The sequence below is a fragment of the Budorcas taxicolor genome, chromosome 11 (assembly GCF_023091745.1).
Source record: "Budorcas taxicolor isolate Tak-1 chromosome 11, Takin1.1, whole genome shotgun sequence".
Taxonomy (NCBI): Eukaryota; Metazoa; Chordata; class Mammalia; order Artiodactyla; family Bovidae; genus Budorcas; species Budorcas taxicolor.
The window spans coordinates 164,474,911-164,486,933 of NC_068920.1; the positions used below are offsets into that span (position 1 = coordinate 164,474,911).

Consider the following 12,023-nt stretch of genomic DNA (forward strand, 5'->3'; position numbering starts at 1 on the left):
GCCAGGGCAGGAGGCAGAAGAGACCCGGGTTTGATGCCTGGGTCAGGAAGATCCCCTGGAGGAGGGCGTGGCAACCCACCCCAGTGTTCTTGCCTGAGGATCCCATGGACAGAGGAGCCTGGCCGGCCACAGTCCACGGGGTCACACACAGTCAGACACGACCGACATGACTTAGCACAGAGGCACCTGTTTCGTTGTTTGTTGGCCTTGTTTTCTTTTTGCTAAATTTGCCAACTCTAAACACATCCTGGGTGCCCTGAGCCCACGTGCTGGGGAGACAGCCTGGGTCCTGGCCTGGCTCTGGCTCAGCCCCAAGTGTCCAGTAAACCCAACGTTGGGCTGGCAACAGCTAGGATGTCCTCCGGGGGGCAGTTCTCAGGGCATCACAGCCCCCACTCCTGTCTCCAGTGGGTGGTTGTCTTGTTCCAGTAGCCAAACCCGAAGGCCCTGGACCTACCAGAGAGTCCTCCGTCTTTGGGCGAAGCCCGCAGGAGCGGTGCCTCTGAGCCGCCTTTTTAAGCAAATGCTTTTTGAGCAGATATGTTGAAGAGTGACTTTGAGGGTGTGTAGAGAGGGTGGGCAGCCAAGGGCACCCTGGGGCATCAGCTCATGAAGTCTCTGGTATGTTCTAGGGTCCACTGGGCAAACCCGGCCTCCCAGGAATGCCTGGTGCTGATGGACCCCCGGTGAGTACTCTGGCCCCCTCAACCTTCACACCCCCCCGCCCGTGTCCACCCAAGGGTGGGGGCCGGGAACCCAGGCAGACGGCCCCTCCCCAGCTCTGGAGCTGGCTGCATGCCTGGCCCACGTTGCCTCTTCCAGCTCCTTCGATGGAGACCTCTCTGATGGCTCAGGAATTTACTGGGTTTTGGCCATGCTTTCCATCACGCGCTGGTAGCTGCACGCGTTGGAACGTCCGTTGCCCACGCCACCCCGCACTTTCAGCTGTAACGAGGGCAGCTGGGCTCCGGGCCCGCGCGTGTGTCGCCCGCGTGCATGTATTTTTAGCGATCACGCACTGGAAAGTGGGGTGTGCACACGCAGCTGTGGAGCTAAGTAGATGCCACCTAGAAGCAGGGAGTGAGGGACAAACCCGTCCGTGGCCAAGCTGTGAGGGCGGGGGCGGGACAGTGACAGAAGCCGGGCCTGTCCGCACCCACCCGCCTCCGCGTGAGCTGCCAATGGGCTTTCTACTTCTCGGTTATTTTTAGTGTGTCTAATTGATGCCAAGTAGAGAGCCTGTTTTAGAGAATGATTAGCGAAATTAATTGTTTCAGACACAGTTATTTTGCTCTGTTACTAGCGCCATTAGAAGTGAGCTGAGAAGCTCAGCCTGCCAACCGTCGATTGGTGGTTGGCTGGCGTGGGGCAGGGCCTGTTTCTCTGTTTTCTCTCTGAAAATCCTTTGGTCCCGAGAGTCACCCACCACAGGCTTCATCTGAGCCCGCAAATCACAGTCTTGTTCCTGCCTGAGCTGCTTCGGGGCGGTGGGGGGGCTCAGTCTCTGACCTGAGTTTGGTGCGAAGAGATGAGAACTTGGCAGCGTGGCTTTTATGTGCTTTCGCATACATCGATGCCTAACTGCTTTCTGATGATAGAATACCTGCTTCTGGAAAATTAGGAAAAGAAGTGACGTGGCAACGTGACAGCCACCCGATCCATCCTCGGGGGTCGGGCCCCGAGCGCAGGTGGGCCTGCGTCGTCCCGGCCACTGCTTCCCTTTGCTGCAGCGGCGGGCGTCCGTGGGCGTTTCCCACGGCGCACCCCCGGGCGGCTCAGTGCCCGCCTGCCAGTGCCGCAGACGTAAGAGGCACGGGTTCAGTTCCTGGGCTGGGAAGGTCCCCTGGAGGAGGGCACGGCAACCCTCTCCCGTCTTCTTGCCTGGAGAATCCCGTGGACAGAGGAGCCTGGCGGCTACATCCGTGGGGTCACAAGAGTTAGACGTGACTTAGCACGCGGCATGTTGGGAAGGGGGTGGCTGCGTGGCCCCTAGTTCCCTGACCTTCCCTGGAGTTCCCCTTCTGAATCGAAGCTCCAACAACTAGAGTCCCTGAAGGGTCACCGGTTTCCTTTCGGATGCTGTGGGGAAAGAGAGGCCTGTAAGGGGACCCAGCCCGGGGAGTCAGGGACACGCAGCCCTCATCGCAGGTTGAGTGGGGAGGAGACAGGGTCTGCAGCCTCTCCTTACAGAGGCGTCGCGTGGTCGCAGCTGTGAAGAGGGGACTTGTCCCTCTCCTCCTTTGTGTTGGTTTGGTGTGGTTTAAGAACAAAAGGAAGATGGATTTCAGAGCCACTGAGAAGAGTGAGAGGTTTCAGGGCAGACGCTGCTCTGGACTCATCGAGAAGTCGTTCCAGGCACACACGACAGGGTTCGGATAATGAATCATGGGCTCTCGGGAACATTACAGAGCCAGGAAAAATCAAATTCCAGCAAGTGTTCAGTGACAGGAGGAGATGCTCGTGAAATAATACTAAATTAAAAATACGTCTTCTGATGCCAATTTTGCACGCAAACGCGCAGAACAAACAGATGAGCTGCAGTGCATCGCACCCTTGGCCACCGTTACTGTGCGTGGTGAGGTTGCGAAGGGGTTTAATTTTCTCTTCCACTTGCCTAATTATCTACAATGAACATATATTACTTTTTTAATCAGAAAAATACCAAATACAAATGAGCTTTATTATTGTTCCATTTGTCTACAGTGAACATATATTACTTTTTTAATCAGAAAATATCAAATATACATAATTTAAGCTTTATTACTTTTCCATTATAAAATCCTGCTGGTTATAGGATTCTGGGGAGAGGTCAGCGAGCGGAAAGAGGGTGGAGACGGCTGGCCTTTCATGGCGGGAAGTCAGCCCCTATGACTCAGATGGATTTCCTTTTGCAAACGCTCAAAATACGTGAGGGCGGTGCTCCCCCCACAAAGCGGCTGTCATCCTGGGAACACGGCTTAGAAGCCCGGCCTCCGTTCCAACAGCAGTGATCGCGGTGGGGACTTCCCTGGTGGTTCAGGGCTTAGGACAGAGTGCTTCCTCTGCAGAAACATGGGTTCAGTCTCCGGTTGGGGAACTAAGATCCTGAAAGCTGTTCAGCATACCCCAAAAAAACCCAGTGCTCCCCAAAACACAGTGGTCAGGTCAGTTGTGACACGCAGGCTTAGTTGCCCCCAGACATGTGGGATCTTAGTTCCCTGACCAGGTGTTGAACCCGAGTCCCCTGAATTGCAAGGCAGATTCTTAACCCCTGGAGCACTCGGCGAGTCCCCAGGTCTGTCCTTAGGGCCACTGTGTAAGTAAGGTCATCTCTAGGTGGAGGGTCGGCTCGCCCCCAGATGTGGGGTCCCTGCCCGTTTGTGTCCGGGGCCTGGGCTTCACCACCGGCTGCCCGAGACCTCAGTCCCTTCTCGGAAAAACTTGAGGTTTGGTGGAAACGGTACGAAAGGCCCAGGAATTGCCCATGTGGTGGGGTAGGAGGCCTCCGCTTTCTCCAGCGGCCCCGGGGCAGGGGCACGTCTAGGTGCAGCCCTGCTGGCCTGGGGCCCGGGAAGGTGGAGGGCGGGCCGCGTGTCCCCTCCGGGCCCGGCTGCAGGCGTGGTCCAACCGGCGCCTGATTGTCCTCACGGGCCCCCGGGGTACCCCCCCCACCCCCAGCAGAGGAGCTTCCGCGTTCTCCCCTCACGTGCCCGCCGCCTCAGGCTGTCTGCAGTGCATCAAATGCAGTTCACAATGATCGCAAACTAAAAAGAACCACGCAAATCGTGTGTTCAAATGGGTGAGACCCGCGTCCCCACAGTGGAGCCCTAGAACTTTGGAAGGATCGAGCTGAGAGCAGTCAGCCCACTCTCTCGTTACACACCCTCGAGAGAGGACACCCAGAGAGGGCAAGCGACCCACCTAAGGTCACACAGCGGCTCGAGGGTTCCCAGGATTAGAGTCAGGCTGCCCTGCCCTGCCAGCATCCTCACCCCATGCCGCATGCCTTCGCTTTACTGGCGCCCTTGGGGGCAGGACCCTGTTTCTCAACAGTGAACACTCAGGTTCTGTTTTTATCGTCCGTGTTCAGCTCCTGAGCTCAGAGGCACTGAACTTAGTGACCAGCTTGGGTCTGAAAGTCAGAGAAGGTGAAGTTCCTGAGAGTGGATTGATGGCACCGGGGTAGAGGGGGCCGTGAGCAGTTCCTGGGGCCACCGCTCTGCGCCTCTTGGGGGATTCTCCCCTTGCCCCCAGCTTCCCTCCTCATCTGTGTCACCTGGGGTGGCGTCTGAAGGCCTGGGGGGCCTGGGAGCCTGGGGGGTCGGGTCCCCCTTCCCCGTCCTTGCTTGGCCACCGGTGTGGTTTTGCTGGTTGACCTTGAACACACGGCCTTGCTGTCACTGACCCCGCCCACCGCAGGCTGGGCGCGGGCTGGGTCAGGGCCCCGGCACACCCTGGGGCTGGGCCCTGTCTGTGGGCTTGGAAGCGCGTCCCCTGCTGTTGCTGCGCCCCGGCATCGCTCCCATGTTAACAGATGAAGCCACCGAGGGTCGGGGCCAAAGGGCGGGGGGACCGAGGTGCTGTGGGGAGGAGCAGGAGGGACCCGGGCTCTGACCCTCACACTGGAGACCGCTGTGGGCGAAGCCTGCATTCCCAGCGGCTACTGACTAACGTCAGCCTTCTCTTTCCCAACAGGGGCACCCTGGCAAAGAAGGCCCTCCAGGAGAGAAGGGAGGGCAGGTGGGTACCGGCTGCACCCCTGGCCCCTCCAGCATCTCCCTCAGGATGGGTGGGACTGGGCCCCCCTCTGATCTGGGACCCCTGCCCTGCTCGCATCCATCCCGAGAAGACCCCTTGCGGGGCCCCCTTCCCCATGGAGCTGGGTGGTGCCCACGTGTCTCCTCCTTCAGGCCTGGCCTGAGACACCCATCCGCTCTGCTCGCAGCGAGAGGGCAGTGTGCTGGGGGCAGGCCCGCTTTCCGGCTTGTGTTGGAAGGACCCAGGGTGACTCGGAGTAAACCCATGTCATCCACCAAGATGGGCCTAACACACTTTCCCGTCTGGCTTCAGGGTCCACCTGGCCCCCAGGGTCCAATCGGCTACCCAGGTCCTCGCGGAGTCAAGGTGAGCATCTCAGCCTGGGGTTTTCCTGGAGGTCGGGGTCAGGACTTTGGGGCACGGCTGGACCTGTGTTAGGGATCCTGTGCTTTAACCTCCCGCCCGCCCATGTGGGGGCAGCCCTGGTCTGGGTGATCGGCTCCCGGCATGTGAGCCCAAGCGGGTGATGGAGGGGCCCCGGGGGCCGGGAGGGGCTCCCACGGAGCAGGGCACGCCCTCGGCGTCTGGGGCAGCGCGGGCAGCTCGGTGGTGGCCTTCTCCAGGACGCGGGGCACCCTTCGCCCTTGCTCCTTAACAGTCCCTGTTGAGTGGCCTGTTGGTCTTGGAGTCCCTCAGGGCGGCTGTCCTGAGCCCAAGCACGGAGCTGGGGGCCCTTTCCTGGGAAGTTTGGTACGTTTTCTTCTGGACCGTTCACACGTTGAGACAGAGAGACTATCCCCATCAGTAACGTCTGGGCAGACCTTGCCGTTGGGGGGTGTGTCCGTGGGAGACTCCATCTATTTACACCCTGTTGAAAGGCTCCTGGAACCTCATTAAACGGGTGCGCAGCCCCAGTGCCCCAACACACGGCTGTCAGTTCGCCCCGAGCCGAGCGTTCGCTTTGTGCTGTGCAATGCTTTCTGAACATGCACCCGCAGACAGGCGCCCCCGGTGTGAGCGCCGAGAGCCCTTCCTCCTCGGGTGGGGTCGCTGCCCGGCCTTCAGTCACAGGCTTCCCACCCACAGGAGAGCTAAGGGTGGCTCTTTCCTTCAGAACAACTGCCATTTGGTGTGAAGGACCACATGTATGTATGTGTATAACATCTTGTTTATCTGGGAGGGCTTGCGTGAACACGCCCGTAAGCTCTGGAGTCCCCACCCGTGTCGTTCACGCTCCTTTATGCTTTCAAGCGTTTTGCACGTCAGAGTGCACATCTGCCCTGTGGGGTGGAGGAAGGAGAACCCAAGATTTCGTGTTTTAGGGACCTCCCCGCAACTCCCCTCAAATCCACGCGGGACTCAGGACTCACCCTAGACTCACTTATCCCTAGTCAAGGGCCCTATCCTGACCCCAAGGGGCCCCAGCTTCCATTTCCCAGAGTCGAGGTGTTCCAAGGTCGGGAACCTTGGACGGCGGCGTCTCTCTCTGAAGCAGGCCCTCGGCCCGCGTGCTGCCTGATGAGTTTACAAGGGCAGCCATCTAGCGCCGTGCTGACCGTGTGCGCTCGGAGCTTGTCTATCTCACAAATTCTGGTCGCACAACGAGCCTGCGCCAGCCGCCAGCCGCAGCCAAGCGCAGGGCGCTGCTGCTGTGAGCTGGGAGGGTGTCTGCTCCGAGGTGCTCAGGGAGAACGTGCTCACTGTGTCGGCCTGATGAGAATTCATCCGAGACACGGGCCGTCCCGCTAGACGGGCGAGCGGAGGGCGGGAGGGAGAGCAAGGCCGGACGCTGTTTTCTCGGATTAGTGGGTTCTCATGCCCGTGTGCTTGGACACCCGCGGAGCCCCTGGTGTGACGAGGCCCGGAGGGCGGTGACCGCAGAGGTGCAGGCCGGCCCAAGTGTCGCCGTTGCCGTGGGAGACCAAGGCCCTCCACTCTCCTCCCCCTAGAAAGGGGCCCCCTGAGCTCTTTGACCTCACTGACCTTTTCGCCTCTCCTGGTTGCCCCCCGACTTAGCCCTTTCTCAGGGATCTGTTGAGCTTGACTATGAGGTCGCATGGCCTCTCGCTGAGCCCCGCGGGGCTGGGGAGCTGGTGGAAGCCCCCCACGTGAATCCACTCCAGGCCTGGGAAGCCCCGTCCACCTCCGTGCCCTCACAGAGGGAGACCCAGAGCGCGCTGGCCCTGCACTGTTCTGTGGCCCTGGCCCTCCCTCCCCAGACGCTGGGCCACCAGGGCCGTGGTGGGTGTTCTGGTCCAGGGCTCTCACCCGGGGTGGAGTCTCCCCCCAGGGACACCTGCAGACGTTTCTGCGCGCCACGGCTTGGAGGGGCTACTTCAGGGGCTACTGAGAGGCAGCGGTCTGCAAGCCTGCTCCACCCACTACTTGCCCGGGCAGCCTCGCAACAAAGAACCATCCAGACCCCAAGGCACCAGTGCTCAGGCCGGGAAGCCCTGGTCTTCTGTTCCCTGGCCTCGGACGGGCCATGAGGCTGTAGAACTTCAGGTCTGGCAGGGATCCGCCCGATTCTGTCTCCGCATCGTCTATCTGGACGGGCGTGGGGAGGGAAGCTCACCTGGCCTGCTGGGCAAGGTGCTGGAGAGCAGGTGCCAGAGAGCCCCTCGAAATCGGGGTTTCAGGGTCCCTGGCCTCCCCTCTGTCCGGGAGCAGACTGCGGCCTGGGGTGGCGCCCGGGGCACAGGCTGAGCCCGCTCTGCACTCCCTGCGTCTGTCTGAGCCGGCCCTCCGGGCCGCCGCAGCTCTTCTCAGCCCGCCAGGGCCTCTGCACGCAGGCTCAGAGCTGCCGGTTCTGAGCGGAGTTCTTGCCACAAGAGGGCAGCCGGCAGCACAAGGATCTGGCCGCAGGCTCAGCTGGCTCCCAGCGGGAGGCCAGCCTCTCTGGGGCCCCGCAGGCGGGAGGTCTGAGGCCGCCTGTGCAGTCAGCAGGGCGGGCTCCGCACCCGGCCGGCAGGTGGGCCGCGGCCGCCAAGTCTGTCCCCGGGATGGAGCCGTTTCAGCTGCTCTGGCAGACTCGGACTGGTCCTGCCTGACCGTTCTTGCTCAGCATGAGGATGAGCCGCTTCCTCAGCCGACACACTGAGAGTGACGAGGTGGCTGGTGTTACCAGGTGGTAATTACTGCTATTAGATGCTGTTATAATAATGATCACGTATTAATAGTAGTACGTGGCTTCCCTGGTGGCTCAGATGTTAAAGCATCTGCCTGCAATGCAGGAGACCTGGGTTCGATCCCTGGGTCAGGAAGATCCCCTGGAGAAGGAAATGGCAACCCACTCCAGCACTCTTGCCTGGAAAATCCCGTGGTCAGAGTAGCCTGGTAAGTTACAGTCCACGGGGTCACAAGGAGTCGGACATGACTAAGAGACCTCACTTCATTAACAGCAGTGGAGAATGAAGACCATCAGATGGAACTCAGCTCTGTTCATCGAGCACCTGCTGCGTGCCGGGCACAGACCCCGGGGCTTCCCAGCAGGGCTGGGGTGAGGGCTGTTATCACCCCGACTTTCCAAGTGAACAGAAGTCTGGGGCCTCGTCAGAGGCTACAGAGGGGAGCCTGAACCCATCTGCCTGACTCTGGAGCCCGAAGCCAGAGAAAGGGGTGTTTCTGGAAGAGAACAGGCTCTGGGTGAAAGGGTGCCTGCCCAGGCCACTCTCTGCCCTGAGACCAGGATGCTGAGGACTGCCTGCGGGGGCACTCGGCCTCCTGAGTGCCGGGGGCCAGGCCCGCTCTCAGCCTGGGCCCTGACCGCTCGCCCTCTCTGTCCACACAGGGGGCGGACGGCATCCGAGGTCTGAAGGGCACCAAGGGCGAGAAGGTGAGTGTCCCCACCTCCTCGCGGGGCCTGGCCGGGAGCCGGGAGGGCCGCCCTGGGGGCTGGAGTGACCACGGGCCACTGACATGGGAGCCCCCAGTTCCCTGACAGCAGCGGTGCGCACAGCTCCCCTGTGAACCTTGGGGCCTGGTGACCGAGTCGCCCCTGACCGCCTGCCCCTCCACAGCCCGGCCTGGCCGAGAGTGTCTCCTGGCCGTCCTGCGAGGCTGTCAGTAGCGGCCCCGGCCCTCTTGGGGGTCTTCGGTCGGTCTCCCCCTCCTCAAATCCACCTGTCCCCCGCTTTGGGCCTGCAGTCATGCACACTCGAGGCAAACTCTGAGAAAGGGGCGCCGATAGAGCCGGCCCGGGGCGCCCAGTGAAGCCAGGCCCCCAGGACCGCGGCCTTCCTGCTGCGAGCCGGCCAGAGCCGCAGAAGGCAAAGGGTGAACAGGGACACAGCTCCCGAGGGCCGGGGCCGGCCACTCAGAGTCCTGACCCAGCGCGTCGGCTGTGGGGTGGGGCCCAGAGGCTCTGGTGTGGGGGTAGCCGGGCGGGGATTCTCTCCCCTACACTGAGGCTCTCTCTGGTACCCCTGCAGGGTGAAGATGGCTTCCCGGGCTTCAAAGGAGACATGGGCATCAAGGGCGATCGGGTGAGTGTTGGGGGCAGGGAGGGGCCACAGGGCAGCCTCTCAGGACAGAGCTGAGGCCTCCGTGGAGGCTCCTGGCCACCAGCAGCAGCCAGCTCCTCCCCAGCTTTCAGCCTGGAGCTGCGGCAGCTGACACCTGGTCCCAGCCCCGCCTGCGGGGTCACCTGGCTCCTCTGCCCTGTATCCATCAGGGGGTCAGTGGGGAGTTTTCCTTGCTGACCAGTACCCCGGCCAGTGCTGCAGTCCACAGGGTCACAAAGCATCGGGCGTGACCAGGCGTCTGAGCAGCAGCCGCCCTGGTTTGCAGAGCGATGCTTCTGGATCATGAAGTGCGACAGGCGTCCGGGAGGGAGAAGGGGTTGCAGAAGTGGCCCAGCTCACCAGGGAGGGTCGCGTCCTGCCAGAGGCTGCTGGGGGGTCCCCAGCAGGGCCGCACCCCAACCGGGGCCTGGGCTCCCTGACCAGCATCTGGGCCCCTAACCACCTCTTCAGCTGCTCTCCAGACCCCCGACAGCAGCCCCTGTGTTCTGGACCTTGGGCCGGACTGTCCGAGGCTGCAACGGCCTGGCTGGTTTTTAGTGAATATCTTGCCTCGGCTCCAGGGGAGCAGGCTGGGGTGTGTCAGACTGCTGGTGCCCACAGAAACCAGTGGCAGAGTCTCCATGGAAAGGAGGGTGACCCAGGTGATGCTGGGGCGGAGGCCGCCGAGGCAGCAGCTGTATCCACACCTGGACGGACATCATCCGCGGGAATGAGGCTGCCATGTGGCCAGCCGCCCGGATTGTCCCCCACAGATCGGGCCTGCGGGTGCCGTTCCAGAACCCGCCAGAAGCAGAGGGCCTGTGGCTCGGTGCTTTGTCCCGTGCTGGACAGGCAGATGGGATCCAGGCCTCCATTAGAAGGAGGGGAAGAAAAGAGAGGTGTTCACATCTCAGTCCTGTCCCAGTGACATTGCTGCCAAAGACAGCCCTTCTAGAATTTTCTCTACGGTGATGGCTCCCCACATCTGAGGGGCCTCTCGCTGTCTGGCTGGTGAAAGCCCCCTTTATCTTCTTTTCCAGCAACATGAGGCACACATTTTCCCAAGCCATCCCCCAGTCACTCCGTGCCCTGGGCTCGCCTCTGGCTGAGGGTGGACGGGGGGCCGGGAGGGGGCCTCTTCCATCGTAATTTCTCCCGGAAAGGCATTTCTGCCGATGCTTGGCAGTTCCTAATTTCCTGAGGGCTCAGTAAACACGGGAAGGATTCTCGGGTTGGGTGAGCAAAGCGCTTCTTAGGGACAGCGCGTCCTCGTCCTGCAGAGCTTGGAGCCCAGGAACGAGAGAGCTGTTAGCTGGCTTTATTCCCGCAACGCACGTTTCTGAGGGGGGTTTGCACAGCTGTCCCACAGCTGCTCCTGGACATCGGGGATCAGAGGAGGGCCCACGCAGACAGCAAGGCCAGGCGGACACTCCGCAGCCAGGCCGGGCCCCCGCTGCTGCCTTTACTCGGCTCCCAAGGCCCCCTTCCTGGTGACTCAGGCCTCCCCGCCTGTACCTGGCAGAGCCGGTGAGGTGGCATTTTGCCCTTCTGTCTCTGGACACAGCCTGTGGGTCTCCTGTGGGTGCTGACCCTCAGGCTGCAGTCCGACTGATCTCCTGGGCCATTCCGGGACTTCCAGGGCTTCGGGAAGAGAAGGCAGCTGCCCCCGCCATCCACCCCCTGCCCGATGGGGAAATAGCAGGTCAGAGCTCCTAGTTCAGCCAGGAGGTGCTTGACCGAAGGCCACTGGGAAGACGGGGCCATGGGCCCGAGAGTGGGCACCGCGGTCTCCCGGGGCTGGGACAGGGCTGGGTCTGCTTGAGCCAGGCCAGCGACTCTTGCCACCCCACCTCGCTCCCAGATGGTGGGGGGACCCGCGTGGACTGCAGTCTGTGGGCGACGCCCTCACCCCCTCCTTCTTACCTGCAGGGGGAGATCGGCCCACCTGGTCCCAGAGGGGAGGACGGTCCCGAAGGTCCCAAGGGACGAGGCGGTCCGAATGGCGACCCCGGTCCTCTGGGACCCCCTGGGGAAAAGGTACGTGACGCGGGCCCTCCCGAAGGCCTGGGGCGTCCAGGCAGCGAGTCGGGCAGGCAGAGCCCCAACGGGGCCGGTGTACATCCTGACAAGGTGCCGGCCTCCTGGGCCACCGCACCCACTCCTGGGGGCGTTCCCTAAGCTCAGGGCTGGGAGCAGGGGCTCCTGACAGCTGCTCTTAAACCTGAGGGGGCCGCCCCCCTCATCTTGCTCCCGCACCCGCTTCCCCAGCCCCTGCACAGGAACCGGCTCACCAGTAGCCCAGACACCCCGCCCTGTCCGGCCCCAAGGCTGGGACGCTTCTGAGCAAAACCCCACAGACAGAGAGCGCTTTTCGTGTACGTGGGGCATCAGCCTCCGCCCGTTGGCTTCAGCAGGGGTGTCCATTCCTGCTCGAGGGGCCTTGCTGCAAACCAGGGAGGGATGCTGGGGGAGGAAAGGCAGGCTCTCTCTGCAGGCCGTGGAGTCCGCACCCTGCTCCAGGTCCCCTGCCGACACACGCCGGCTTCCTCTCTGTTCCAAGCAGGGCCGGCCGGCTCGTGACGTACCTCTTTCTCTCCGCAGGGCAAACTCGGCGTCCCAGGACTGCCAGGCTACCCAGGAAGACAGGGGCCAAAGGTAACGTACAACCTGGTGAGGTCTGACCGCTGGCGTCTCGCCAGCCTGCACACTATCACCCCCCTGCCCCGCCCTGCGTAGCTGCTACGACAAAGCAGAAGGTCACGGTGGCCGTGTCCCGGGTCTGCG

General features: G+C 62.1%; 1 protein-coding gene across 2 annotated transcripts in view; it reads left to right on the forward strand.

Moving 5' to 3' along the window:
- The window catches only part of COL5A1 (collagen type V alpha 1 chain), a 142,077-nt gene that overhangs the window by 82,130 nt on the left and 47,924 nt on the right, over window positions 1–12,023 (forward strand). For both annotated transcript variants that reach the window (XM_052648745.1, XM_052648746.1), the window contains exons 25-31: window positions 633–686; window positions 4,675–4,719; window positions 5,050–5,103; window positions 8,528–8,572; window positions 9,168–9,221; window positions 11,169–11,276; window positions 11,841–11,894. In XM_052648745.1, the coding sequence (XP_052504705.1) occupies window positions 633–686; window positions 4,675–4,719; window positions 5,050–5,103; window positions 8,528–8,572; window positions 9,168–9,221; window positions 11,169–11,276; window positions 11,841–11,894 (414 nt within the window). The remainder of the gene's footprint in view (window positions 1–632; window positions 687–4,674; window positions 4,720–5,049; window positions 5,104–8,527; window positions 8,573–9,167; window positions 9,222–11,168; window positions 11,277–11,840; window positions 11,895–12,023) is intronic.